The sequence below is a fragment of the Carlito syrichta genome, unplaced genomic scaffold, assembly GCF_000164805.1.
Source record: "Carlito syrichta isolate Samal-C Ts95f unplaced genomic scaffold, Tarsius_syrichta-2.0.1 Scaffold150267, whole genome shotgun sequence".
NCBI lineage: Eukaryota > Metazoa > Chordata > Mammalia > Primates > Tarsiidae > Carlito > Carlito syrichta.
Genome location: NW_007094363.1, coordinates 124,389 through 150,638, shown reverse-complemented (window position 1 = coordinate 150,638; position 26,250 = coordinate 124,389). Strand labels below are relative to the sequence as shown.

At 44.9% G+C, this 26,250-nt stretch overlaps 1 protein-coding gene across 1 annotated transcript in view; it reads right to left on the bottom strand.

Annotated features, from left to right (window-relative positions):
- LOC110594862 (2-oxoglutarate dehydrogenase, mitochondrial-like) overlaps positions 1-26,250 on the bottom strand; it is a gene marked incomplete at its 3' end in the record, with an annotated part of 46,146 nt that overhangs the window by 18,164 nt on the left and 1,732 nt on the right. The window contains exons 2-3 of the mRNA XM_021708823.1: positions 21,413-21,421; positions 11,167-11,406 (exon numbers count right to left, since the gene is read on the bottom strand). Of these exons, the coding sequence (XP_021564498.1) occupies positions 11,167-11,388 (222 nt within the window). The remainder of the gene's footprint in view (positions 1-11,166; positions 11,407-21,412; positions 21,422-26,250) is intronic.

The window sequence follows — 26,250 nt, the reverse complement described above, 5'->3', positions numbered from 1 at the left end:
ACGTGCTCAACTACCTTTTGTCAAATTAAATTAAGATGGTATCCAGTCTCCTTTCTGGGGGTAACAGCCTGATAAATGCAGAGTTCTACTGTGGGAGAGTCCAGTCCGGCTGCCCCTCACTGCAGCAGGGGTGCTGACCTCAACAGGGACACTTGTCTATTTCCCTCACATGGGTGGCTCCACATGGCACACTATGCCCTACCTAAGTCAGCAGTCGAGTCTCGAGGGCCAAGCTCCCCACGAGTCTCTGGCTGTGAAGTTGCAAATAAAGAACACTTGAGGAGGGCTCCCTTTTCCTAAGGGTGCCAAATATGCCACCTGACACAATGTTATGCAGGACAGCTCTGTATAGCCCCTAAGTGCCCACTCTCACAGCAGGTCTGCCCATGGTAACCTCCTGGGTCCAAGTCTGCCTCCTATGGGCTGTGTAAGGATCAGGGAAGTCGCTTCAGTTCTCTGGCCTGTTTTCTTATCTATAAAAGTCTCAAGCACAGATTAATTAATAAGATGCTCCTGTATTTGCACAGCTTTGTATAATTTAACAAGTACTTGTACAAACACCTGCATTTGTTCAAGAAGTTGATGAGGAAGATGAGAAGGGTGTTAGAGCTTAGCCACAGGTTACCAGAGCTTATTTTAGCTGCCAGACTCCATGACTACAAGTGGTTCTGGACTAACCGGACTGTCTCCTCTTGTTCACAACCACTGCAGATGCCACTCCTACATCAGCCCTCTTGCCTTCACCTCAGCCCAGACTTGTGTCCACCCTTGGTCACCTCATTAGTGTACCTTGTCTCAATAATCCAGGGAGCAGGTGGGACAGGCTCTGGTCTCCTTCCTGTATGGAGCCACACCCAAGCTACTAGGTCATCACACAGCAGTTAATGACTAGGCCCAGCACAATCCATACAACCTCACTTACTAAGTTCTGACACTAATAATGCTTTTTAATTGCTATGAATAAAATATGAACTAAGGGCAATGAGTGACAAAGAATGCCAACGTATGGCCTTCCTTTTGGCTCACTCTAATTCAGCCAAACCAATGGAAAGGCAGTTGCTCCCTCAGCATCCTGGGCATCCTGCAACCACCCTGCCTGGATGGCAGCTGGCGTGGCTTGGAGGAACAGGCTTCCCATCTTAGCCTCAATGCATAGCTGAACCACCTTTTCTACACACAAAACAGGGAGGCCTGAACCACCCCTTCCAATGCTGCCCATGAAACGATCCTAACTTGTGGGTCCCAGCCATTTCTGAAAATACACTGGGAACAGGATTTCAAAGTCATAAGTGTGACTACCTGAACAATTAAAAGGACACCCCTGTGAGGGAGACCTGCAGATGATCTGCCCACCTTCAGAGCCTTCAGCAAACAATTCCTGCTGCTGGGCTAAGCCCAAGTCTCCAAAGAGTGGGTGCAGGATGGCAGAGCTGGACTTTGGAACCTCCATCTGCACAGGCCTCCCTTGCCCAGGACTCTGGACCCTCCAATCACTCAGACCATGCCCAGGTCAGAGCAACACCCATCACCATTCTGCCTCCAACACAAAAAACACAGTGGCACACTGTGATCCAGGTCCACTGACGTGCCACTACAGTTTATACTGAAGCCAGTATAAAGAAGGAGCTTCTACTTAAATATTCCTCAGTTAAAGAAACCACATGTAGCCGGGCTCGGTGGCTCAGCCTGTAATCCCAGCAATTTGGGAGGCCGAGGCTAGTGGATTGCCTGAGCCTGCGGGTTCGAGACCAGCCTGAGCAACTTGGTGAGACCTTGTCTCTACAATAAAATTTTAAAAAGATTAGCTGGGCATAGTAGTGCATGCCTGTATTTCCGGCTACTTGGAAGGCTGAGGTGGAAGAATCACCAGAGCCCAGCAGGTTGACGCTGGGGTGGGCGTGAACTGCACTCCAGCCCAGGTGATAGAGTGAGACTCCAAATCAAAAAAAAAAACAAAAAAACATGAATGCATGCTCCTTTACAGCAATGCTTAGTCACCACAAGTGTGAGACTTTTCTGAACAATCTCTTCTCTTGTCTCTCTTTAGGGTGTGTATATAAACCAATAAACATCCAAGATAAGCAAAGAAAAGCTACTTCAGCTCTGCCCTATGGAATCTGCTGATACCATAATGACATTTTCTGAGACTCTGCATGAGAGTAAAGGTGGTTGCTCTCTCAGGTCATTATGACAGGGGCTATAGTAGGTCACCTCCTTCCCTATGGATGCCTCTGGGGGCTGCCCATGATTTGTTCTGGCCAACGTAATAGGGTGGTTGTGTCAGTGTACAGTCTGGGCTCAGGCCTCAGAGGCCCCACAGCCTCTCCTTTCCCTGTCTGGAGTTACCCTGAGACCTTGTACAGGAGTCACTGAGGCCTACTGGGCCCAGCCAACAGCCAACACCAACTGCCACACACATGGCAGCCTTCATGACCTCTAGCTCAGTCCAAGTCTCAGCTGCACAGGAGCTGGCCATGGAAGCCAACCTACAGAATCAAGTGAAATGCTACACCGGTGCTGTTTTAAGTGACCAAGTTTTGGGGTGGTTTGTAGATAGAGGATATTTAGTTTTTACAGAAAAAGCTACAAACCCTCATGGAAACCAGAAATAGGCTGTTTTTACATGATGAGACTTCATTCTTCTAAAAACTTGGCACTAACCCATGAGTAACTTCTCCTCACTGCTCCTCAGCTTCAGACTGCAGCAGGCTGAGCTGCCACTGCACAAGAAAGGTGACATCCCAAATACCTGTGACCATTCTCTCACATAGTCTGCTTGATACCCCTCTGGAAATGAGAGCAGATCTGCACACAATGGCACATTTCATCATCACCTCTCAGAATCATAACTCTCAAAGGAGGCTGGGAAGAATCACAGTGGTCGTCTGGGGTCACCAATGGTCATCTGGTTGGGGACTCACCTGGGTAGATTTATCAATCCCCTCAGGGCAGTAACTATGTAGCCCTACTTGGGGAAACCCCAGGCCAGCTACACAAAGCAGCTGCTGCAGAGTTCAAATAGAATGCTGCATGGCCACTCAAAGAGAAGGTTCTAGCAGGGCTCGGTGGCTCAGCCTGTAATCCCGTGCCTTTGGGAGGCTGAGGTGAGTGGATTGCCTGATCCCGCGGGTTCGAGACCTGCCTGGACAACTTGGCAAGACCTCATCTCCACAATAAATAAAAAATGAGCCGGATGCGGTAGCACACACCTGTAGTTCCACCTACTTGCAAGGCTGAAGCGGAAGGATTGCCAGAGCCCAGCAGGTGAGGCTGCGGTGGCCGGGAGCGGCCACTGCACTCCAGTCTGGGTGACAGAGTGAGACTCCAACTCAAAAAAAAAAAAAAAAAAAAGAGAAGGTTCTAAAGGTCATCTCCTCACCTCACAATCCAATAACGGACACACAGAGCTGTGTGTCCCAGAGGCCCTCAGAACTCCCTCTAGGGGAGCCTCGGATGGGAAGTCAGAAAACAGTAACCTAGAGACCAAAGAGGCTGTTTTTACAACACGATGAGACGTCATTCTTCTAAAAAAACTGGCACAAATCCTTGAGTAACCTCTCCTCACTGGCCCAGCTTCAGACTGCAGCAAGGTTGAGCCAGCTCTGACTTACAGTGCATGGTGCTTTCATTTCCTCAAAGGAAAAAGAGGCCACTCCGGGGCAAGTACTTGTGACCCTCTGTGTTCCAGGATGAACTAGCTAACAATTTGCTCCTTTTCACTCTTGGTGTCTACTTTCCCGTTAAGGCTTCTTTTTTTCCCCTCCCTAATCTCTCTTCCCCTTCCTTTAATTGTTGATATTTTTAAAAAACCATAAACTATTTTTTAGCAGTAGTGAAAAACTGCCGGGGGAGGGAACACCTCATCAAGGGTACCTGCATAATGAACATTTGTATACCTAACCCTGAATTGTACCCCACATCTTTAAAATTAAAAATTAAAAAAAGTTTGCTCAAAATACAGTACAAAAAGATAATCATTTAAAAATCATGCTCCAAAAGATGCAGCAATCTTTATTTAGAGTAAGCCTCTCTCCTCCCACCAGTGTCAGTTATCTCGTGTGCCTGCCAGCCTGGCCTCAGCCCCTCCTGCTCTTGGGAACACTAACTGCTCCTCAAACTCGCTCTCCTTCTACCTCCCTACTGAGGGAGGACCATGCTCCCACAGCATGTAATAAAACAAAAGCCCCTTAGCTTGATTTTGAAATCCTTCCATTTACTTTACAACCCAAACTTTTGGTCCCCCCATCCATACCCTGCTGAGTGATGATGAGCCCTTGCTGGGTGCCTTCCAGTCTGCTCTCCTCTGAGCACAGACACTTGCCCTGTCCAGGCCCCTTCCTTACCTTTCATAGCTCAGCATAACACACTTCCCTTCAGAAGCTAGGTGGGTTCTCTCCATATTTGAACTGTCTTTTAACTTACCTAATCATCCTGCAAGGGCAGGACTTCTTTGCCTCTTAAAGCATCACTGGTGGAGCTGCCACTCAGCACAAGCCTCAAATAAAACTGTCCTGAGCTACAAACTGCCATACAAGTGAAGGAGCTGCTTTGAGTTTCCTGTTGTTTTCTAAGGGGTTAACTTTATCTCCCTAACTAAGCCATAAATGCAAACCCTTTAAGAGTAAAACACAAGCCTGGCTCGGTGGCTCAGCCTGTAATCCTGCGCCTTTGGGAGGCTGAGGTGAGTGGATTGCCTGAGCCTGCGGGTTCAAGACCCGCCTGGGCAACTTGGCGAGACCTCATCTCTACAATAAGTAAAAAATTAGCCGGGCGTAGTAGCGCCCACCTGTAGTTTCAGCTACTTGGGAGGCTTAGGCGGAAGAATCGCCGGAGCCCAGCAGGTCGAGGCTGCGGTAGCCAGGAGCGGCCAGTGCACTCCAGTCTGGGCGACAGAGTGAGACTCTAACTCAAAAAAAAAAAAAAAAAAGAGTAAAACACTGTGTTAAAGTTGGAGAGATAAAGTATATTTAGTTGTTTTTACAGAAAAAGCTACAATTGCTGAGATTGCTCCTGATACATCAAGTTAAAAGATCATCAAGGAGTAGTGGGAATCTGCCAGGGGATGGGGGGGCACACCTCATCAACAAGGGTACCTGCAAAATGAACATTTGAATACCTAACCCTGAATTGTTCCCCACATCTTTAACATAAAAAATAGATCATCAAGGGGTAACTTTAAAGCCCTGATAACCGAAACTGAAACCCTATTTAAGTAGAACATGCACTTGATGTATACAGTTGGTTCTCATATCTGTGGATTCTACATCCATGAACTGAAAATATTCAGGGAAAAAACTGCATCTGTACTGAACATGTACAGACATTTTTCTTGTCATTTTCCCCTAAACAATACAGTATAACAACTATTTACAGAGCACTTACACTGTATTAGGTATTATAATTAATCTAGAGATGACTTAAAGTATGCAGGAGACTGTGCATAGGTTATATGCAAATATGACACCACTTTATATAAGGGACTTGAGTATCCTTGGGGCTTCCTGGAACCAATCAGTCTCTGACAAATATCAAGGGATACTGTATTTTTTGATAAGCCATTCATAAATCTACTATATAAAACATTAAAATACTTAAAATGTATTCCAAGCACCAAGCTGTCATTACCTAAAATGCTTTGCAAATTCCTCCTGGAAATAAATCACCTGAGTGGCACCAAAATGCTTCAGATATTTTATTTTTTGAGTTGGGGGGGTCTCACTTTGTCACCAAGGCTGGAAGTGCAGTGACACAAATACGGCTCACCACAGCCTCGACATCCTGGGCTCAGGTGATTCTTCCATCTCAGACTCACAAGTAGCTGGGACTTAGGAACGCACCAACAAATTTTTTTATTTTTATTTTTTTGTAGGGACAAGGTCTTGCTATGTTGTCCGGGCTGGTCTTAAACCCCTGAGCTCAAGCAATTCTCCCTCCTTGGCATCCCAAAGTGCTGGGATTATAGGCGTGAGCCACTGCACCCAGCCTAGCTGCAGATTTTTTAACACAGCTATATCTTGTCACCTGTGCACACGAGACCTCCACACACTCCCTGTGGAAAGCACCCATACCATGCCTGGCACACAGCAGCTGGGAGGGTAACTTGGAGCAGGGCTCTTGCCACTGGGGAGGCCTCCTCTCCTCTTGGGGAGGAGCCCCAAGACCATGGTCCTATTTTTCTTTCTTTCTTTTTTTTTTTTTGAGTTCGAGTCTCACTCTGTCGTCCAGACTGGAGTGCAGTGGCCGCTCCCGACCACCGCAGCCTCGACCCGCTGGGCTCCGGCGATCCTTCCGCCTCAGCCTTCCAAGTAGCCGGAATTACAGGCATGCGCTACCACGCCCGGCTGATTTTTTGATTTTATTGTAGAGATGAGGTCTCGCTGCCCAGGCGGGTCTCGAACCCACGGGCTCAGGCAATCCACTCACCTCAGCCTCCCAAAGGCGCGGGATGACAGGCTGAGCCACCGAGCCCGGCTTGGTCCTATTTTTCAAAGTGCAGCCAAGGCAGTTTCAGCAGTGTAGAGTGCAAAGGCCCGAGTCACCATGTAATGGGATAGCGTGTTTGTGCTTTTCCTCCACTTGACTTTACTTACAGAAAATACCGGGACTGTGTTTCATGAGCATGGAAGGAAGAAGCAGAGCCATCCAGGCAGAAAGCCAGTGATGCCAGAATGACAGCTTGCACCTATGCCCTGAATACAGAACCCTCCCTCCGGCAGTGACCACTTGTGCACACTTTAGGAGCTGACACATGAAAGGAATAAGAAGAAAAAACAAGAAATGGGAATTAGTTAACAAAAACAGGATGGCAGGCTTCGGAGGTAGGCAGAGGTCAAACAAGAAGGTACCAAGCAGGGAAAGAGCCCCAAGGTACAAAGCAAGCTGTGTGAAAGACAAACGGGGCAACCCCCTCCCACTGTGTGAGCTTTTCTGTCCTCTCAATAAATCCTGCTTTGTCACTTTAAAAAAAGAAAGAAAGAAAGACAAATAGCCAGGTGGGCCCAGAGGGAAAGCAGGGCTAGTGACAAGTTTCTTGAGGCAGGCAACGGAGGTACCACAGGAAGGAGGACACTAGGCCCTAGCTCCTTCCACCTCCTCAGGACCAAACCTTGTGTCTTCCTCAACAGGGATAGAACCTAGTGGATGCTATGCTACCATGCTACAGCTGTGGGTAGGCACCTGTCCCTATAAAACACAATGAGATGAACATTCAGACGGACAGGGGTTTAGCAGTTATCAATTACCTGTTTGTTTTAAACATTAACAAGGATAGTTTAGTTTTGATTGTTTTTCTAAGACATAAATAAGATGCCACCATTTGATGTGACCTCAACATGCTGAGACCCTAATGAGGAGGGCTTCATATTCTGATAGTACAGGCCAGGCCATCACCAAAGATTCTCAAGAGGGGTCAGTGAGGACCACAGATGCCAGAAGAGACAAACGTCTAGGAGAGGACCAAACTTAGGAATAATATGGAGAGTCCTGGATAGCACGTTTGGGGTGAAAAAGGAACTCATAGCTCTGATTTGTTCAAATACTTTACCACAAATACAATTTTCACAGTTAAACACTTTAAAAATAAAAGTTTTCTCCGAAAATAGGGATAAACAACCAACTATAAAGTACAAGACCAAATGTAAAAAGGCAGCTTTAAAACAGTCACAAATATTTGAACAGAGACTGAGAATCAGACTATTAGAGAATTATCCTGTTAATTCTGTTAGGTGTAGTTATGAAAATATTTTCTTATGAGTACACTGATGCATTTATGACAGAAATGACAGGTCTGGAATTTGTGTTAAAATACTCCAGTGGAGCCAGGCTTGGTGGCTCAGCCTGTAATCCCGCGCCTTGGGGAGGCTGAAGTGAGTGGATTGCCTGAGCCCGCGGTTCAAGACCCGCCTGGGCAATTTGGCGAGACTTCATCTCTACAATAAAACAAAAAAATCAGCCGGGCGTGGTAGCGCACGCCTGTAGTTCCAGCTTCTCAGAAGGCTGAGGCGGAAGGATTGCTGAAGTCCAGCAGGTCGGGGCTGCGGTGGCTGGGAGCGGCCACTGCACTCTAGTCTGGGTGACAGAGTGAGACTCCGACTCAAAACAAACAAACAAACAAACAAAACTCCAGTGGGTCCCCCACCCAGTCAAGAACAAATCAACAAAAAAGTTAGTGGAGCAGAGAACAGGGTTTAAAGATTAGCAAAATCTAGACAGTTGCTGTAGCTGGGCTATGGATCTTCTCATGAGCTTCATTTTCTATTCTTCTCTCTACTGTTATGAATGCTTGAAAACACCAAAATAAAAAGTTTAAAAAATACTAATAGGAAAGCAGGGTAAAGGAAAGGAGGGGGAGATGCTGAGTCTGTTTCTGCTATGTGGGAAAAGTTTGGTCCTTGCAGCTCCCTCTCTGAAAATGATTCCAGAATCCAACCTCAGGACATTTCTGATGTTTGAATAAGAGATGAAAGAGATTGTCTAAGTCTTACAGCACTCCTAATTTTATTACCTTTACCTAAACTATGTATTCTAAAACAAGAGCGCATAAACTGGGCATGGTGGCTCACGTCAGTAACCCCAGCTCTTTGGAAGGCTGAGGCGAGAGGATTGCCTGAGCCTAGGGGTTCGAGACCAGCCTGGGCAACTTGTTGAGACTTCATCTCTACAACAAAACAAAAAAACTAGCTGGGCATGGTGGCATGTGCCTGTAGTTCCAGCTACTTGGGAGGCTGAGGTGGAAGGATCATCTGAGTCAAGCAGGTCGAAGCTGCAATGGCCATGAGTACGCCAGTGACCTCCAGCCTGGGTGATGGAATGAGGCTCCAATTAAACAAAACAAAACAAAACAAAAAAACAAGAGCACAAATAAGTGATCTCTAAGGCGGTGGATCCTAACCTTTCGTGAGTTATAGATGCCTTAGAAAATCTGACAGATGCCATCGATCATCTCCATTGAAAAACACATACACCACCCCCTACTGGGCCTAATCAATTTGAAGAAGATCCACTTGCTGTCTGGGAAGGCAGAGGAGGGATGAAAACATACCCACTGATTCAGCCATCCTGTCCCTCCCCTCTACAAGCTGAGAGGGGCGAGCATGTGTGTGATTCAGACACTGTGTCCCCTGGATATCCTGGCAACAGAAACAGGCATAAAAACAAAGCCATCATGCCATCACAAAAACGTTCCTAAAAGCTTCCAGCAGGAGCAGCTATATCAGCGTCAGCCCAGTGTCCACAGCACTGTGGTTACACAGCTCACAGTGTGTACTACACGCACTACACCCACAAACCACTCACAGGACCAAAACTTCATGAGCACACGCAGTCTGAGCCCAAGTGCTCTTTACCACTCATACACAAGGCATTGTCATTCAGAGGCTAGTCTCCAAATCCAAACACAACTTAAAGCAACTTGGTTGGTTCCACAAAAAAGTTATGCTTGAGAAAAGGAAGGCAAAGGAATAGGCCTGGGTACAGTTGACAGGCCTTGATTCGGAAACCTCTGGGCTAAGTTTTATTCCAGAGATAGTCTGTACCTCTACAGCCATTTTCACAGAGCACTTCTGGTCAGCTGGTTCACAGACTAGTGAAATAAGTTACAGATCTCTTACAGGGACCAGGTCTCACCTTGCTCAGGGAGCAATGTGGCTCCCAGACTGCCACGGAAACCAGGAAGGATTAGGTTAGAGCCCCTCTACCACTGAGAGGCTGAAACCAACAGGTAGCATTCCTGAAAAAATGGGACCTGGTGGCCCACCAGCCACAGGAATGTATCCATTCTTAAATGTCACTAGCACTTGAAGGGATAGTTTATTCATAGAGGCCAAGTAGAAGTAGACTACCTGATAAGACCCCAAGAATCAAGAGTGGGGAAGCCGGGCTCGGTGGTTCAGCCTGTAATCCCGTGCTTTGGGAGGCTGAGGTGAGTGAATTGCCTGAGTCTGCGGGCTCGAGACCCGCCTGGGCAACTTGGCGCGACCTCATCTCTACAATAAATCAAAAAAATTAGCTGGGCGTGGTAGCACGTGCCTGTAGTTCCAGCTACTTGGAAGGCTAAGGCAGAAGGATCACCAGAGCTCAGCAGGTCGAGGCTGTGGTGGCCGGGAGCGGCCATTGCACTCCAGTCTGGGCGACTGAGTGAGACTCCAACTCAAAAAAAAAAAAGAGTGGGGAAAAAGGTCAAATTTACAGTAAAGATAAGCACCGTTGACTGAGTGCTCCCTCTACAAAGATGCTGAGCACCTTGTCCACAGCATCTCCTTTAATTAGCCCAACAACCCTACAGGTGAAGGATAGGAGGTCAGAAACTCTGGAATCCAGCCATTGTCTTGCTAAGCTATAGTATGGCCATGTGCTCTATAGCTATGGCCAGGCCATGTTTCCTGGCTTTGGCCCCCTCCCCTACCTTGGGAAGGTGAATCTCTTCTCTCTTTCTCTCTCCCCCCCCTTTCTAATTCAGTTTTTAAATAAACTATATTATCTAATCTAAAAAAAGAAGAAACTCTGGAATCCACCCTCTTATACTGTACTATACTGACTTTTCAACTCCTGATTAGGTCAGCTGCCTTCCCTGAAAATCAAGAAATGATTACGAAAACCTATAAAGATTCACTGGTCAAAATGGAATAAAGAAATTCCATCACTAGGCAAGAATTATATCAGCAAACATGTGAAAAATGGGATAGGAAACACCCTTATAGGTAACACAGAGAAGTGAGAAAGGTAAAAAATAGGAACACAATGATCTAAAAGGCCATTTGTACAGAAATTACATGAGGTGACTTTAAGGCATGTCACATATAAAAGTATCCTCTCAGGACAGTCAGGACAAAGGAGCTTCCTGAGGCCTTGTTCTTTTCCACACATGCTCTTTCTTCCTTTCTTCAGAGGCTTCATCCTGAAGCAGCCCTTGGAGAGATCCTGGAGGGTCATGTACATGCTTTCTCACATCCTCGCAGGATTAAGCGCAATGTCTATTGCTGGACGCCAAGCAAGTAGACCGTGATTTCTGCCATGCTGGGTCTGATGCAGATGATGTGGTCGTTGGTGCAGGGGTCCAGCTGCTTGCCTGCCTGTCAACTCCTCGGGGCACACGCACTTACCTGGTGGCCAGTCAGCATCAGACCAACACACCAACATGAGGCAGACCCAAGGCCCTGCGAGCCTTACCTTGTGTACACTTTTGGGGTTTTCCAGCCAAGCACAGTACATCTCCTCCACATAGTTTGAACTAGTCCCACTGAGAAATGGTTCAGCAGCAACAGGTGCGGAATAGCACCGAATGTGTTGAAATGTCCTAGCTGCTGGTGGTCTGTTTTGTGAAAATGTCTTAACAGTCTGGGAAGCCGTCACCGGCCTCAACTTAGCAGCACAAGTCCTTAAATGAAACATTTTTGTCCTGAAGTCTTTCTTTCACGACTACCTGTATAAAAAAACAAATTAAAAAAAAAAGTTTTTTAAAACAAGAGCATTTGGGGAGATAAGGTTACTAGAAAAAAACTTGCCTGACTGCTTGTTGAGGAGAAAGATTCTGGTCTGTAAATGCATTTGGAACAGTGTGCCATCTGCTCAGTACTAGCTCAAGTACCTGAGAGCCCAACAGAGCAGTGACTATGTCAAACAGATACACACCCTAGGACCTACTACATGGGAGGCCTCCTAGCCCAAGGAAGGTTGAGCACAGTTGCAGACGTTACCATCTTCACTTAAAAGTTCAAATCTATGATAAACATATGATTTTTTTTAATTTTCAAAATAACCTGAGGACAGACATATGATGTTCTTTAAGTTAATACACTATATGAAACAATTTCAAAAAAGGCAATAAGGATTAATTAATTTAGGATTAAGATTAATTGCAGCATGAATGAGAAAAACATTTTCTAATCTATCCAGATGGCCAGCCATGTTAGCTCGCACTTGTAATCCCAGCAATTTTGGAGATCAAGGTGGCAGGATTGGTTGAGTCCAGGAGCTAAAGACCAGCCTAGGTAACATAGTGAGACTTCCTCTCTCAAAAAAATATTTTTTAAATGAGCTGGGCATGGTGGTATGAGCCTGTAGTTCCAGCTATTTGGGAGGCTAAGGTGGAAGGATCGCCTGAATCCAGGAGGTCAAGGCTGTCGTGAGCCGTGATCATGCCACTGTACTCTGGCCTCCGTGACAGAGTGAGATCCTGATTTAAAAAAAAAAAAAAAAAAGGATCCAGAAACGACTGAGGATCTGTTGTACTCATGATATTTTGGAAAACAGAAACTATAAAAAATAGTTTCCTTACACTCAAATAATTTACTCTTGAGCAGAGGAAAAACAAACATATTAGAAAAGCATGGCCGGGCTCTGTGGCTCAGCCTGTAATCCCAGCACTTTGAGAGGCCGAGGCGAGTGGATTGACTGAGCCCGCAGGTGTGAGACATCGTCTCTACAATGAATCAAAAATTAGCTGGGTGTGGTAGCGCACACCTGTAGTTCCAGCTACTTGGAAGGCTGAGGTGGAAGGATCGCTGGAGCCCAGCAGGTCAACGCTGAGGTGGCTGTGAGTGTGCCACCACACTCTAGCCTGGGCGACAGATTGAGACTCCAACTCAAAAAAAAAAAAAAAAAAAGCACAAGCCAGGTGCAGTGGCTCACACCTATAATCCTAGCATTTTGAGAGGCTGAGGCAAAAGAACTGCCTGAGCCCAGAGGTTCGAGACCAGCCTGGGCAACTTGGTGAGACCTTGTCTCTACAATAAATCAAAAAAGTAGCTGGGCATGGCATGTGTGCCTGTGGCTCCAGCTACCTGGAAGGCTGAGGTGGAAGGATTGCTTGAGCCCCGCAGGTTGAGGCTGCGGTGGCCATGAGTTTGCCACTGCACTACAGCCTGGGTGACAGTGAGAATCTGACACACACACACACACACACAAACACTGAGTGCTTGAGTGGTACAGAAAATGCCAATGGACCCACGGAGGATGGGCTCCTTCTAGGTGGGAGTGTCTCAGCGCAGGGAGGACGTGCATGTGAAGGAGAGAAGAGGAGGCATTGCCCATCGAAGAACCCATAGGAAGAAACACACTAATGGGAAGAGCCAGAACTTCAAGGTGCTAGGAAGGGTGAGGAAAGGCTAGAGAGGGTCCTCATCCAGGGACCTACCCACCACCTCCTTCACACAACCCCCTTTCACGAGCCTTCAGAAGCCAGGTCTCAGCAAGGGAGCAGCTGGGTTCACAAAGACTGAAAAGAGGAGCACGTGAAACAGTTGTTCAATAATGCCTGCCTACCTTGTGCCCTCCGTTGCAGTAATGCCATATGTCTGACTCGTGCACAAACCAACCCAGTCTATACAAAGTAGGCACCAGCTCTTCCACTTTACAGACAGCTCCAGTTTTCATTCCCTTACATTTCACCCAAGGTCACAGAGCTACTCGGAGCAGAGCCAGGATCCCAAGCCAACCTTCTGGGGCCAAGAAGAAGAAAGTTCCACAAGGGCACTGACTTTGAAAAAAAGGTGCCTAGGCTCATGCCTGTAATCCCAATACTATGGGAGGCTGAGGTGGGAGGACTACTTGAGGTCAGGTTACAGCAAGCTGTGACAGCACCATTGTATTCCAGCCTCAGCAGCAGCGAGACCTTGTCTCAAAACAAAATAAAATACATAATAAAAGTGCTTGCTTAATACTTGGCTGCTCATGAATCTGTCCTTAAAGCTGCTGCTCTGGTTGTAAAGTTGGAATTATATCCCCTGTCTACACCTACCTCAAAGAAATCTAAGATCTGAAACAAGCTGTGAACTACCCAGAAATAAATGTTACCTAAAATACATATTCTATATTGTTTATTGGGACCTTTTTCTTGACCCAAATATGCTCAGAGTACACCTAAAAGACAAAGAGAGGGCTCAGAGTGTCCTGCATTGTCCTCTGGCCTGCTCCGCTATTGAGAAAAGATAGGTCAGCAAAAGGAAAAAGCAGAACAGATCCTTTAAAAACAAACTAAACAAACAAAAACTTGCTTCTTATAAATTAAAACTGAACAAGCTAGCTGGGCGTGGTAGCGCACGCCTGTAATTCCAGCTACTTGGGAGGCTTAGGCGGAAGGATCGCCGGAGCCCAGCAGGTGAAGGCTGCGGTGGCCAGGAGCGGCCACTGCACTCCAGTCTGGGCGATAGAGTGAGACTCCAACTCAGAGGAAAAAAAAAAAGTGAACAAGCAATATATCCTGGATGTGCCAGGTACGGTGGCTCACCCTGTAATCCCAGCACTTTGGGAGGCAGAGGAGAGAGGAATGTCTGAGCCCGGGGCTTCAAGACCAGCCTGAGCAACTTGGCAAGACTTTGTCTCTACAATAAATCAAAAAATTAGCCAGGTATGGTGGCTAATTGCCTGTGGTTCTAGCTACTTGGAAAGCTGAGGCAGAAGGATCACCTTAGCCCAGCAGGTCGAGGCTGCAATGGCTGTGAGTGTGCCACTGCACTCCAGCCTGGGCAACAGAGTAAGACTGCAACTCAAATACATACATACATATATATATATATATATATATCTCCTGGATGTAACTACAGAATGCCAGGTCTCTGGCTTTCCTTTTACTTTAGAAATCAAAATTTCATGGTAATTCAGTAGTAGTTCTTCCTACCTAACCACAATCCAATTTTTTCCACTAATATATTTAAGGCAAAGCCCTAAAATTGGTGGCAAAAATACCACTGTTGCTCTGTTTGTTGCCAATTTTTTATTACTCAGGTCCAAAGGGCAACATTCGTTTATTTTCCTCTAACGTCATTACCCAGGCAGAATGAAACACCCAACTGACTCTGTTCTTGTTGTTTGTTGTTTTCTGAGTCAGGGTCTTGTGTTGCCCAAGCTGGAGTGCAGTGGCACCAACATGGCTCACTGCAGCCTTCAAATCCTGAGCCCAAGCAATCCTCCTGTGTCAAATTCCTGAGTAGCCGGGACTACAGGTACATGCCACCACAAGTTTATTTTATTTTATTTTTTATAGAGACGAGATCTCACTATGTTGCCCAGGCTGGTCTTGAACTCCAGGGCTCAAGTGATCCTCTGGCCTCCGCCTCCCAAAGTGCTGGGTTCACAGGCATAAAAGCCAGTGAACGTGGCCTTGTTTTAATATAACAGCATTACCTCATTAATTATCATTATTCAGTTGCTGCAATAGCCCAGTTAACAAACACTACACTGATAACCATAAAATGCCCATTTCATCTATTCTTCTCAGATTGGTCCTTTCAATATGATACTGTTTAAGTAAATCATGACATTTAGCTATGTGCAGTCACTGAAACTGACAGTGACTGCTACCAAGCAGGGTTAACAGGAAAGCTACAGATTTTCAAGCTTCCTTTAATTAAGATGACTCACTGGGGCCATTGCTTTGTTAAACTCTGGTGTCGCCATGAGCTATGGCCGTCATATTTCCTAGCTTTGGTCCCACCCCACCTCCTACCTTGAGGAGGTGAATCTTCTTCCTCTATCTCTCTAGTTTACTTTCTAAATAAACTTCGCTTGAAAACTTAAAAAAAAGTCCAAAAGTCCAAGTGTTTTGATTTTTTATTTAAAAGAACACTTCTGGTTGACAAGGGTGCCAAGTCCATTCAGAGGGAGAAAGCACAGTCATTCAACTGGTAGTTCTAGGACTAGTTCCACGAGTTAAAGAATGAAGCTGGACCCAACTGCACAGTCATACACAAAATTAATTCAAAACAGGTCAAAGATCTAAATGTAAGAGTTTAAACTCAAAGACATGTAGAAATTTTAAGTCTTCCAAGCCATAATGAACTAAATCTTCAGGACCTTGGTTCAAGCAGTGGATTCTTAGGTATGACACTGAAACCACAAGTGACAAAAGAAAAAATGCAAATTGGACTTCATAAAAATAAAAGACTTTGAAGTCTCAAAGGACCTATTAAGAAAGAGAAGATACAGAATGAGGGAAAATATCTGCAAATCAGTTATCTGATAAGGGATTTGTATGTAGAATACCTAAGAACTCTTATAACACAACAATAAAAAGACAACCCAATCAAAAATAGGTAAAAGAGGCTAGGCACAGTGGCTCACACCTGCAATCCCAGTACTCTTGGAAGCCGAGGTGAGAGAACTGCCTGAGCACAGGGGTTCAAGACCAGCCCTGTCTCTATAATAAATCAAAAAATTATCCAGGCGTGGTGGCACACGCCTGTAATTCCAGCTACTTGGAAAGCTGTGGCAAAAGGATGGCCTGAGCCCAGCAGATAGAGGCTACAGTAGACATGAGCGTCCCACTGCACTCCAGCCTGCATGAGACTGACTCAAAAACAATTTTTTTAAAGGGCAAAGGGTTTGAATAAATATTTCACCAAAGACAACATATAAATGGCCAACAAGCACATAAAAAGATGCCCAACATCATTAGTCATTAGGAAAATGCAAGTCAAAACCACAAAGATACTACTTAACAGTCACTAGACTAGATATGACCAAAAAGAAAATACCAAGTGTTGGTGAGGATATGAAGAAATTACCCTCACACATTTCTGGTGGGAATGTAAAATGGTGCAGCTAACTTTGGAAAACAGTCTGTTAGTTCTTCAAATGGACAGACTTACCATATGACCCACCAATTCTGCTCCTAGGCAAATAACCAAGAGAAAAAACTTATACACGAAATGCTCATAGCAGCATTATTCATAAAACCAAAACAGTGCCAGGTGTGGTAGTTCACGCCTGTAATCCCAGCACTTTGGAAGGCAGAGGCAAGAGAATTGTCTGACTCCAGGGGTTGGAGAACAGCCTGGGCAACTTAGTAACACCTTGTCTCTTATAAATAAAAAAATGCATTGATAAACAAAATGTGGTATATACACACAATGTAATAGAATTCTGCAATAAAAACGAATGAGTACTGACACAAACTACAACATGGATGAACCTTAAAAACACCTTGGCCAGGAATGATGGCTCACGTCTGTAATCCCACCATTCTGAGAGGCTGAGGCAGGAGGATTGCTTGAGCTTAGGAGTTTGAGACCAGCCTGGGCAACATAGCAAGACCTCATCTCTACAAAAACTAAAAGTAAAAATAATTAGGCAAGTGTGGTGGGATGCACCTGTAGTCCCAGCTACTCAGAAGACTGATGTAGGAGGACTGCTTGAGCTCAGGAGTTTTGAGGCTGCGGTGAACTGTGATCATGACACTGCACTCCAGCTCTGGCAACGGAGGGAGATCCCGACTCAAATACATACCACAAAACCACACTCAGTGAAAAAAGCCAGACACAAAAGATATATTCCATTTATATGACTCAATTTGTATGATTCCACATATTATGATTCCATTTATATGAAATTTCCATGTGTGGAAAAAAAAAACTGTTTTTCTCTGCTATCATACTAAACACAGAAGACTTCTGTGATTAAATGTATGGGGAGGTCTCAGCACAAATAAGTAATCAGTTCTGCAACAGACAACAGCTGGGTGTCCTCCAATTCAATTCAGACTCTACCTACCTGGAGATGACACCGGATCCCACGGGTTACTCAGTCCCATAAGACCATCCTCTCCTGATGTCAATTGCAAGCCCCAGGCTGTTTTACTGTGCTTGTGACCAACAAGCTAGAAATCAGTGATTCCATGATCCCCTCCTTGGGTTCAATTAATTTTCTAACATGGCTCACAGAATTCAGGAGAACACGTATGTTTACTAGTTTATTACAAAGAATATTACAAAGGGCCGGCCACAGTGGCTCACCCCAGTAATCCCAACAATTTGGGAAGGCAAAGCAGGAGGATCATCTAAGGTCAGAAGTTCGAGACCAGCCTGGACAACACAGTAAGACCCTGTTATTTACAAAAAATAAAAAAAAAAGCTGGGCATGGTGGTATGTACCTGTAGTCCCAGTTACTCAGGAGGCTGAGCCGGAAGGATCACCAGAACCCAGAAGGTTAAGGCCGCAGCAAGCCAAGATCGGACCACTGCACTATAGTCTGGGCAACAGAGTGAGACATCAACTCAAAAGGAAAAAAGAATATTACAAAGGATACAGATGAAGAGTTGCATAGGATGAGACATGGGAAGAGGTGTGGAGCTACCACACCCTCCCCTGGAATGCTGCCCTCTAGAGACTTCTGCTGGTTCAGCTATCCAAAGCTCTTCACTCCTCATCCTCTCAGACCTTCGATAGAGACTCCACTGGGCAAGCCTGAAGGACAACTATGTAGAAATGTGGTTGGACAAAAAGGGTATGATTGCATACTAATAGACTGAGTGGGGAAACCCAGTCAGGCGTGTCCAGATTATTCTTGGCCTCTGTGAAGCATTCTTTCTTCCGGGGTGTGAGGCAGGACCCGTTCTGAAATAGGGGTCTTATGACCTACAATCAGACAAGGTAAGTCAGAGAATTTCTATATGGGCAGCTCCAAGACAGAAGGGCAGAAGGAAGTTAGAGTGTATTTTTAGTTTCTATGGCCTGCCTTGGGGAGAAAAAGGAGCAGGTGAAAGGTGGACAAGAGGTCTGCTTCTGAGGCCTAAAGTGCCCCAACACTATAACAAAAGATTGTCTTTCACCTTTATTACTCTGAAACTATTCAAAGCTGCTTTAGAAACAAAGGGCAAAAAGACAACACTTTTTTTTTTTTTTTTTTCTGAGTTGGAGTCTCACTCTGTCACCCAGGCTGGAGTGCAGTGGCATACTCATAACCACCAGACTTGACCTGCTGAGCTCAAGTGATCCTTCTGCCTCAGCCTTTCATGTAGCTGGGAACTACAGGTGTGTGCCACTATGCCCAGCTAATTTTTTGATTTTTTTATTGTAGAGATGAGGTCTTGCCAAGTTGCCCAGGCTGGTCTCAAACCCCTGGGCTCAGGCAAATCTCTCACCTCCGTCTCCCAAAGTGCTGGGATTACAAGCATGAGCCATCATGCCTGGCTGGACAAAACTTTTAACAAAAGATATGCTTATTGTTTTAGTTACTTAGGAAATAACAAATGCTATGGGAGTAATGAGCCAGGAACCATGAACAACAACAAAAAAATACACACACACACAGACACACACATTTTATATATGTATACACACACACACACACACACACACACACACACACACAGTAAGTCCTCTATATACGAATCTTCAAGTTGTGAACTTTAAAAAATACACATGTACATTTTTCAAAAGAGTAAACTGAAATGAATCCAGCAAGGAACCAGAAACTGCCGTCAATATCAGGTGTGAGTTAAACTGCAGCCTGCCCTCCATCTTCTATTGCTGACAAACCTTCAGCTCCGCCATTTCCCACCTCCTCTCCCTCCTTCAGTCAGTAACTCTTCTTGCCTGTTCACTTGATGCCAGTCCCTGTGTGTCAGCTGTCATACTGTACTACTGTACTTTTCAAGGCACTGTAAGATTAAAAATGTTTATGTTTTGTGTGTTTTGTGAAAAGTATTACAAACCTATTATAGTACAGTACTAGATAGGAGATTGTGTTAGTTGGGTACCTAGGCTAACTTTTTGAGTTGGAGTCTCACTCTGCTGCTCACGCTGGAGTGCAGTGGCACACTCACGACCACAGCAGCCTCAACTTGCTGGGCTCAGGCAATCCTTCTGCCTCAGTGTCCCAAGTAGCTGGAACTATAGGAATGTGCCACCACGCCTGGCTAATTTTTTGATTTATTGTAGAGACAAGGTCTCACCAAGTTGCCCAGTCTGATCACAAACCCCTGGGTTCAGGCAATCCTCTCATCTCCAATTCCCAAAGTGCTGGGATTACAGGTGTGAGCCACCACGCCTGGCCCTAACTTTGTAGGACTTATAAACAAACTGGACTTATGCACACACTCTCAGAATGAAATTTATTCATATGTAGGGGACTTACTGTAATACATATCATACTACCACAGTCCAGAATAGGCAAATCTATACAGACCAGACAGAAAACAAATGAGTGGTGGGCTGGGACTGGGGTAGAGGAACAAGGAGAGGATGAGGAGTGACTCTCAGTAGATATAGGGGTTGCTTTTGGGAGGAGAGAATAAAAATGCTCTAAAACTAGACTGTGCTGATGGTTTCACAGGCCTCTAATATACTGAGACATTCAACTGTACAATTTAAATGGGTGAATTGTATGGTATGTAAATTATATCTCAAAGTGTTTTTTTTTTAACATCTACTGAGGCTGGGTGCAATGGCTCATGCCTGTAATCCCACCACTCTGGGAGCCAAGGCAGGAGAATCTCGAGCCCAGGAGTTTGAGACCAGCCTAGCCAGCAGCATAGTGAGACCGCATCTGTACATAAAAATCAAAATATCAGCCAGGCATAGTAGTGCATGCCTGTAGTCCCAGCTACTTGGGAGGCTGGGGTGGAAGGACTGCCTGAATCCAGTTCGGGGCTATGGTGAGCTGTGATCGTGCCGCTGCACTCCAGCCTGGGGGACATAGTGAGACCTCGCCTCAACAACAGCAAAAACGAACAACATCAAAAAAAATCTAAGAAGAATGTAAGTGAATAAGTGAACCTATCATTATCAATGAAGTACACAAAATGACACAAGTTTTAATCCACTGAGATGTAAGAATAAACCTACACTTGGGGCCGAGTGTGATGGCTTATGCCTATATGCCCAGCACTTCTGGAGGCCCAGGCAGGAAGATTCCTTGAGCCCAGGAGTTCGAGACTAGCCTAGGCAACATGGCAAGACCTTGTTTCTTAAATCAAAACAAAAAACCCTATATATTTAGGAGAAACAAGATATACAAAGAAAAAAAGTAAAAACCAAAGGAAATTTTGTGTTTTCTTTAAAACAACAGCTTTATTGGGATATAATTCATATACCATACAATTGACCCATTTGAAAATTTGTTTTTAAGTGTTAAATGCCCTGTCCCTAGGAAAGGATATACTTAAATATGGTTTTGCCTGAAATACAAAGCCTTGGAGGTATGTGCCTATAATGTTCGGAGTCAGACAGGAAACATCCTATTCGAGGGCCATCTCTAAGTCCCTTACACATAGAACACGGGATATAAACTGACTACTGACACCTAACAACATAAGTTGGAGAGGCAGAGGAGTAATTAAAAAGGCAAGATCTGGCAAAAACAGCTTGTACAGTTTCTTTGCAAATGAGTCTTTGAGGGAAAAAAGCATGCATCACTGTGTTGGCTGGCAATCATTTTAAAGGATAACTCATTGTGAAAATATTTTCCATTTTCTTTCTGTAAGACTCATTCTTATGATGAATCAAGAACACAGCGCTTGCTACTTACATGGCTGTTATTCCATGCCTGCAAAAAACAATTTTTTTGAGTTGTGGTCTCACTCTGTCACCCAGGCTGGAATGTAGTGGCTTGATCATGGCTCACTGAAGCCTCAAACTCCTGGACTCGTGATTCTTCTGCATCAGTCTCCAAGTAGCTGGGACTGTAGGCATACACCACCACAACTGGCTAATTTTTTTTGTTTAATGTTTTGTAGAGACAAGGTCTCATTACATTGCCTAGGCTGGTCTCGAACTCCTGTGCTCAAGCAATCCTCCCACCTCGGTCTCCCAAAGTGCTGGGATTTTAAGCATGACCCACTGTGCCTGGCCTGAGACATTACATTTAAAGACTCTGAAAGGATGGCTGGGCACAGTTGCTCATGCCTATAATCCCAGCACTTTGGGAGGCAGTGACAAGAGGATTGCCTGAGCCTATGAGTTTCAGCCTGGGCAATGTGACGAGACCTCATCTCTACAATAAATCAAAAATTGGCCAGTCATGGTAGCACGCGCCTGCAGTTCCAGCTACTTGGAAGACTGAGGTGAAAGGATCACCTGAGCCCAGCAGGTCAAGGCTACAGTGGCCATGAGCGTGCCATTGCCCTCCAGCCTGGGTGACAGAGTGAGACTCCAACTTTAAAAAAAAAAAAAAAAAGGCAGACAGAAGAAAGCAGACTGACTAAGAAGAAGAAGAAGAAGAAAAAAAAAGGCAGACAGAAGAAAGCAGACTTTCTTTGGGACCCAAAGAAAGAGCATTGAGTTCTCGATTTTCTTTTTATTTCATATGTCGCAGACTAGGTAATGGAGAAGTGTACAACTCAGAAATGCCAACAGATGTAGACAAAAAAAGCTGCAATTAAAGTCAGCTCTCTCTAGCCAAAGGACCCAGACAAGGGCAGCAAGTGGAAAACTTTTAAACAACTGCTCACCTGCAGCCAAACTCCATAGAAAACACTGTGGCCCCCACCCTTGCCCTACTCAGGTGATGTCAGAGTAGAGACCATGGACTTTCATCCCCAGCTGGTGATAAAAAGTACTCCCCACCTCCCTCCCCACAATATCAGGCAGGGAGCGTGGATTCCAACTCCACCCAGCAGTAAAGTGGCAGCACTCCTCCCTTCCCAGGCAGTGGTATCACCAAGGCCTGATAGGGAACTCCTACAACCATACAACAATAACAAGGAGCCCCTGCCCTCAGATACTGCACCCAGCAATAATGAGGCAGCAGTCCTGTCTCCCAGTAGTCAGAGGAAGCCTGCTCTGCTCTGCTCAGAGATTTAAATAAGATCAAGAGTCTCATAATATAATACCCAAAATGTACTGGTTGCTGTCAAAGATCACTCCTCACATCAAGAACCAGGATGATTTCAACTTAAACAAACAAGCAAAAAGACAATCTATAGACACCAACACCAAGATGACACGGATGTTAGAATTACCCAGCAAAGATTCTAAAAGAGCCATCATCAAAATGCTTCCATGAGCAACTATGATCATGCCTGAAACAAATGAAAACTAAAAAGTTCCTGCAAAGAAAAAGAAGACACAAAGAACAAAATCAAAATATCAGAACTGAAAAAGGCACTAACCAAAATTTAAAAATACGTGACAGAAGAGTTAAATAGCAGAATGGAGAAGACAGAGGAAATCAGTGAACTTGAAGATAAAACAAAAGAAATTACCCAATATGAAAAAGAGAAAAAAGACTGAAAAAAATGAACAGGCCTCAGGGAAATGTGGGACTATAACAGTGGGGGACTATCTAACATTCATGTCATCAGAGTCCCAGAAGATGACAGAAGGGCTGAAAAAGTATCTAAAGATATAATAGTTGAAAAACCTCCCGAAAAAGACAAAAGGCGTAAACTTACAGACTCAAAAAGCTGACCAAACCTCAAACAGAATAAACCCATACTTCTCTATGCAAGTTCACAGAAAAAAAAAAAAAAACAAATCCAAAGAAAGGCACACTAAGACACATAATAAACTTCGGAAAACTCAACACAAAGAAAAAGCCTTGAGAGCAGCTAGAGAGAAACGATGCACTATATACAAGAAAGAAAAAATAAACTTGAACACCACTATAATTCTCATCAGAAACTATGGAGGCCAAGGAACTGGCACAGCATTTTCAAGTGTCAAAGGGAACGAACTGTCAACTCAGAATCATATATCCACAAAAATACCTTTCAGTCATGAAAGGGGAATCAAGACATTCTCAGATGAAGAAAAACTAGGAATTTGCACCAGGAGATCAACTCCAAATGAACTGCTAAAGGAAGTTCTCCAAACTGAAAGGGAATAATGAAAGAAGAAAGAATAATATAAAGAATATGTGGGTAAATATAATTTCCTTCTCGAGTCTCCCAAATGATGTTTGATGGTTGAAGCAAAAATTATAACATATCTGACATAGTTTTACATGTACATAGTGGTAACATTCAAGACAATATTAGACGGGGAAAGGCAGCCAGATGCTGTGACGCATATGTGTAGTCTCAGCTACTTGAGAAGATGAGGAGGGAGGATCACTAGAATGCCAGAAGTTTGAGGCCATAGTGTGCTATGATTGAAACTGAATAGCTACTGCACTCCAAGCTGGGCAACACAGCAAGGACGTGTCTCTAAAAAATTTAGAAATAAAAAATAAAATTAAGGCCGGGCGTGGTGGTTCACACCTGTAATCCCAGCACTGTGGGAGGCCAAGGTGAAAGAATTGCCTGAGCCCAGGAGTTCAAAACCAGCCTGGGCATCATTGGCAAAACCTCATCTCTACAATAAATCAAAAAATTATCTGGGCATGGAGGCGCGTGCCTGTAGTTCCAGGCTGAGGTGGAAGGACTGCTTGAGCCCAGTAGGTCAAAGCTGCGGTAGCCATGATCATGCCATTGCACTCCAACCTAGGTGACAGAGTGAGATTCCAGCTCAAATAAACAAATAATAAAATGTATTTGTTTATTTATTATTACCAGGCCAGGCACAGTGGCTCACACCTTATTCATTCATTCATTCATTCACTTATTTATTTATTTTTTACCAGGGCAGGCACAGTGGCTCACACCTGTAATCCCAGCACAGGTTCAAGACCAGCCTGGGCAACATGGTGAGACCTCATCTCTACAATAAAATAAAAAATTAAGCCAGGCTCGGTGGCTCAGCCTGTAATCCCGCGCCTTTGGGAGGTTGAGGTGAATGAATTGCCTGAGCCCGCAGGTTCGAGACCCACCTGGGCAGGCGAGATCTCATCTCTTCAATAAATCAAAAAATTAGCCGGGCGTGGTAGCACACACCTGTAATTCCGGCTGCTCGGAAGGCTGAGGCAGAAGGATCGCCGGAGCCCAGCAGGTCGAGGCTGCGGTGGCCGGGAGCAGCCACTGCACTCCAGTCTGGGCAACAGAGTGAGCCTCCAACTCAAAAATAAAAAAATAAATAAATAAATAAAAATTAAAAATTAGCCGAGCATGGTAGCTCACACCTGTAGTTCCAGCTACTTGGAAGGCTAAGGTGAAAGATCTCCTGAGCCCAACAGGTCGAGGTTGTGGTAGCCTTGAGTGTGCCACTGCACTCCAGCCTGGGTGGGTGACAGAGTGAGATTTCGACTCAAAAAACCCAAAAAAACAAAACTAAGTATGCAGTGTGACCTAGTGTTTGCATTTCTGGGCACTGATCTCAGAGAAATATTAATTGATAATCACATAAAAACCTGTACATGAATGTCTATGGCAGCTTTATTTGTAATAACTGAAGAATAGAAATAGTCCAGATTTCCTTCAACGGGTGACCAGTTCAACCACCTTCTTTTTTTTGGTCAGGATCTTACTCTGTCATCCAGGCTAAAGTGTAGCGGCATGATTACACCTCACCGTAGCCTGGACCTACTGGGCTCCGGTGATCCTCTCTCCTCAGCTTCCTGAGTAGCAGGGACTACAGGCACACATCAACACACTTGGCCAATCTTTTTATTTTTTTGCAGGGATAAGGTCTTGCTAATGTTGCCTAGGCTGGTCTGAAACTCCTGGGCCCAAGCAATCCTCCTGCCTCAGTCTCCCAAAGTGCTGGGATTACAGGCATGAGTCACCACGCCTGGCCTTAAACCAACTATTTGTGGTATATGTGGCACATCCATAGCCAGGATGCAATAAAGGAACAAATTACTGAAACATGAAACAACCTGGGGTGGGATAGTGGTTGCCAGGAGTTGAGGGATTTAAGATGAAAGGGATATGGGCATGGCCATAGAAAGGTAACAGAAGGGAGCCTTATGGATGGAAATGTTTTGTATCTCGAATTTTGTCAACAGCAATATATGACTGCAATATTTACTACAACTCTGCAAAATGTTATCACTAGAGAGAAGTGGGTACAAGAACACGGGATCTTTCTGTACTGTTTATTATGACTGCACACAATAAACTTGTACGTACAATTTCTTCAAATTTTACAATTCTCAAAATAAATTTTTCAATAATTTGTACAATTATCTCAACATAAAAATTACCTAAAAATTTAAAAAGTAGATGGTGCTGTATTTTTTTCAAATGGGGGCGGTGAAGAGAGGAAGGGTTTAAAAATGCAACTCCGGTTGGGTACAGTGGCTCAAACCTGTAATCCCAGGCTTTGGGAAGCCTAAGTGAGAAGAGTGCCGGAGGCGTACGAATGTAAATAAAATCAACAGATATTCACGTACCAGTACATATCTCCGAGATTCAAGTCTTTAAAAGTAACTGATGCTGGGCACAGTAGCTCACACCTGTAATCCCAGCACTTTGGGAGGCAGAGGTGAGAGGACTGCCTGAGCCCAAGGGTTCAAGACCAGCCTGGGCAACATGGTGAGACCTCGTCTCTATAATAAATCAAAAAATTAGCCGGGCATGGTGGCGCATGCCCGGAGTTCCAGTTACTTGGAAGGCTGAGGCAGGATAGCCTGAGTCCAGCAGGTCAAGGCTGTAGTGGCCGCAAGCATGGTCTCTGCACTCCAGCCTGGGCAAAAGAGTGAGATTTTAACTCAAAAAAAAA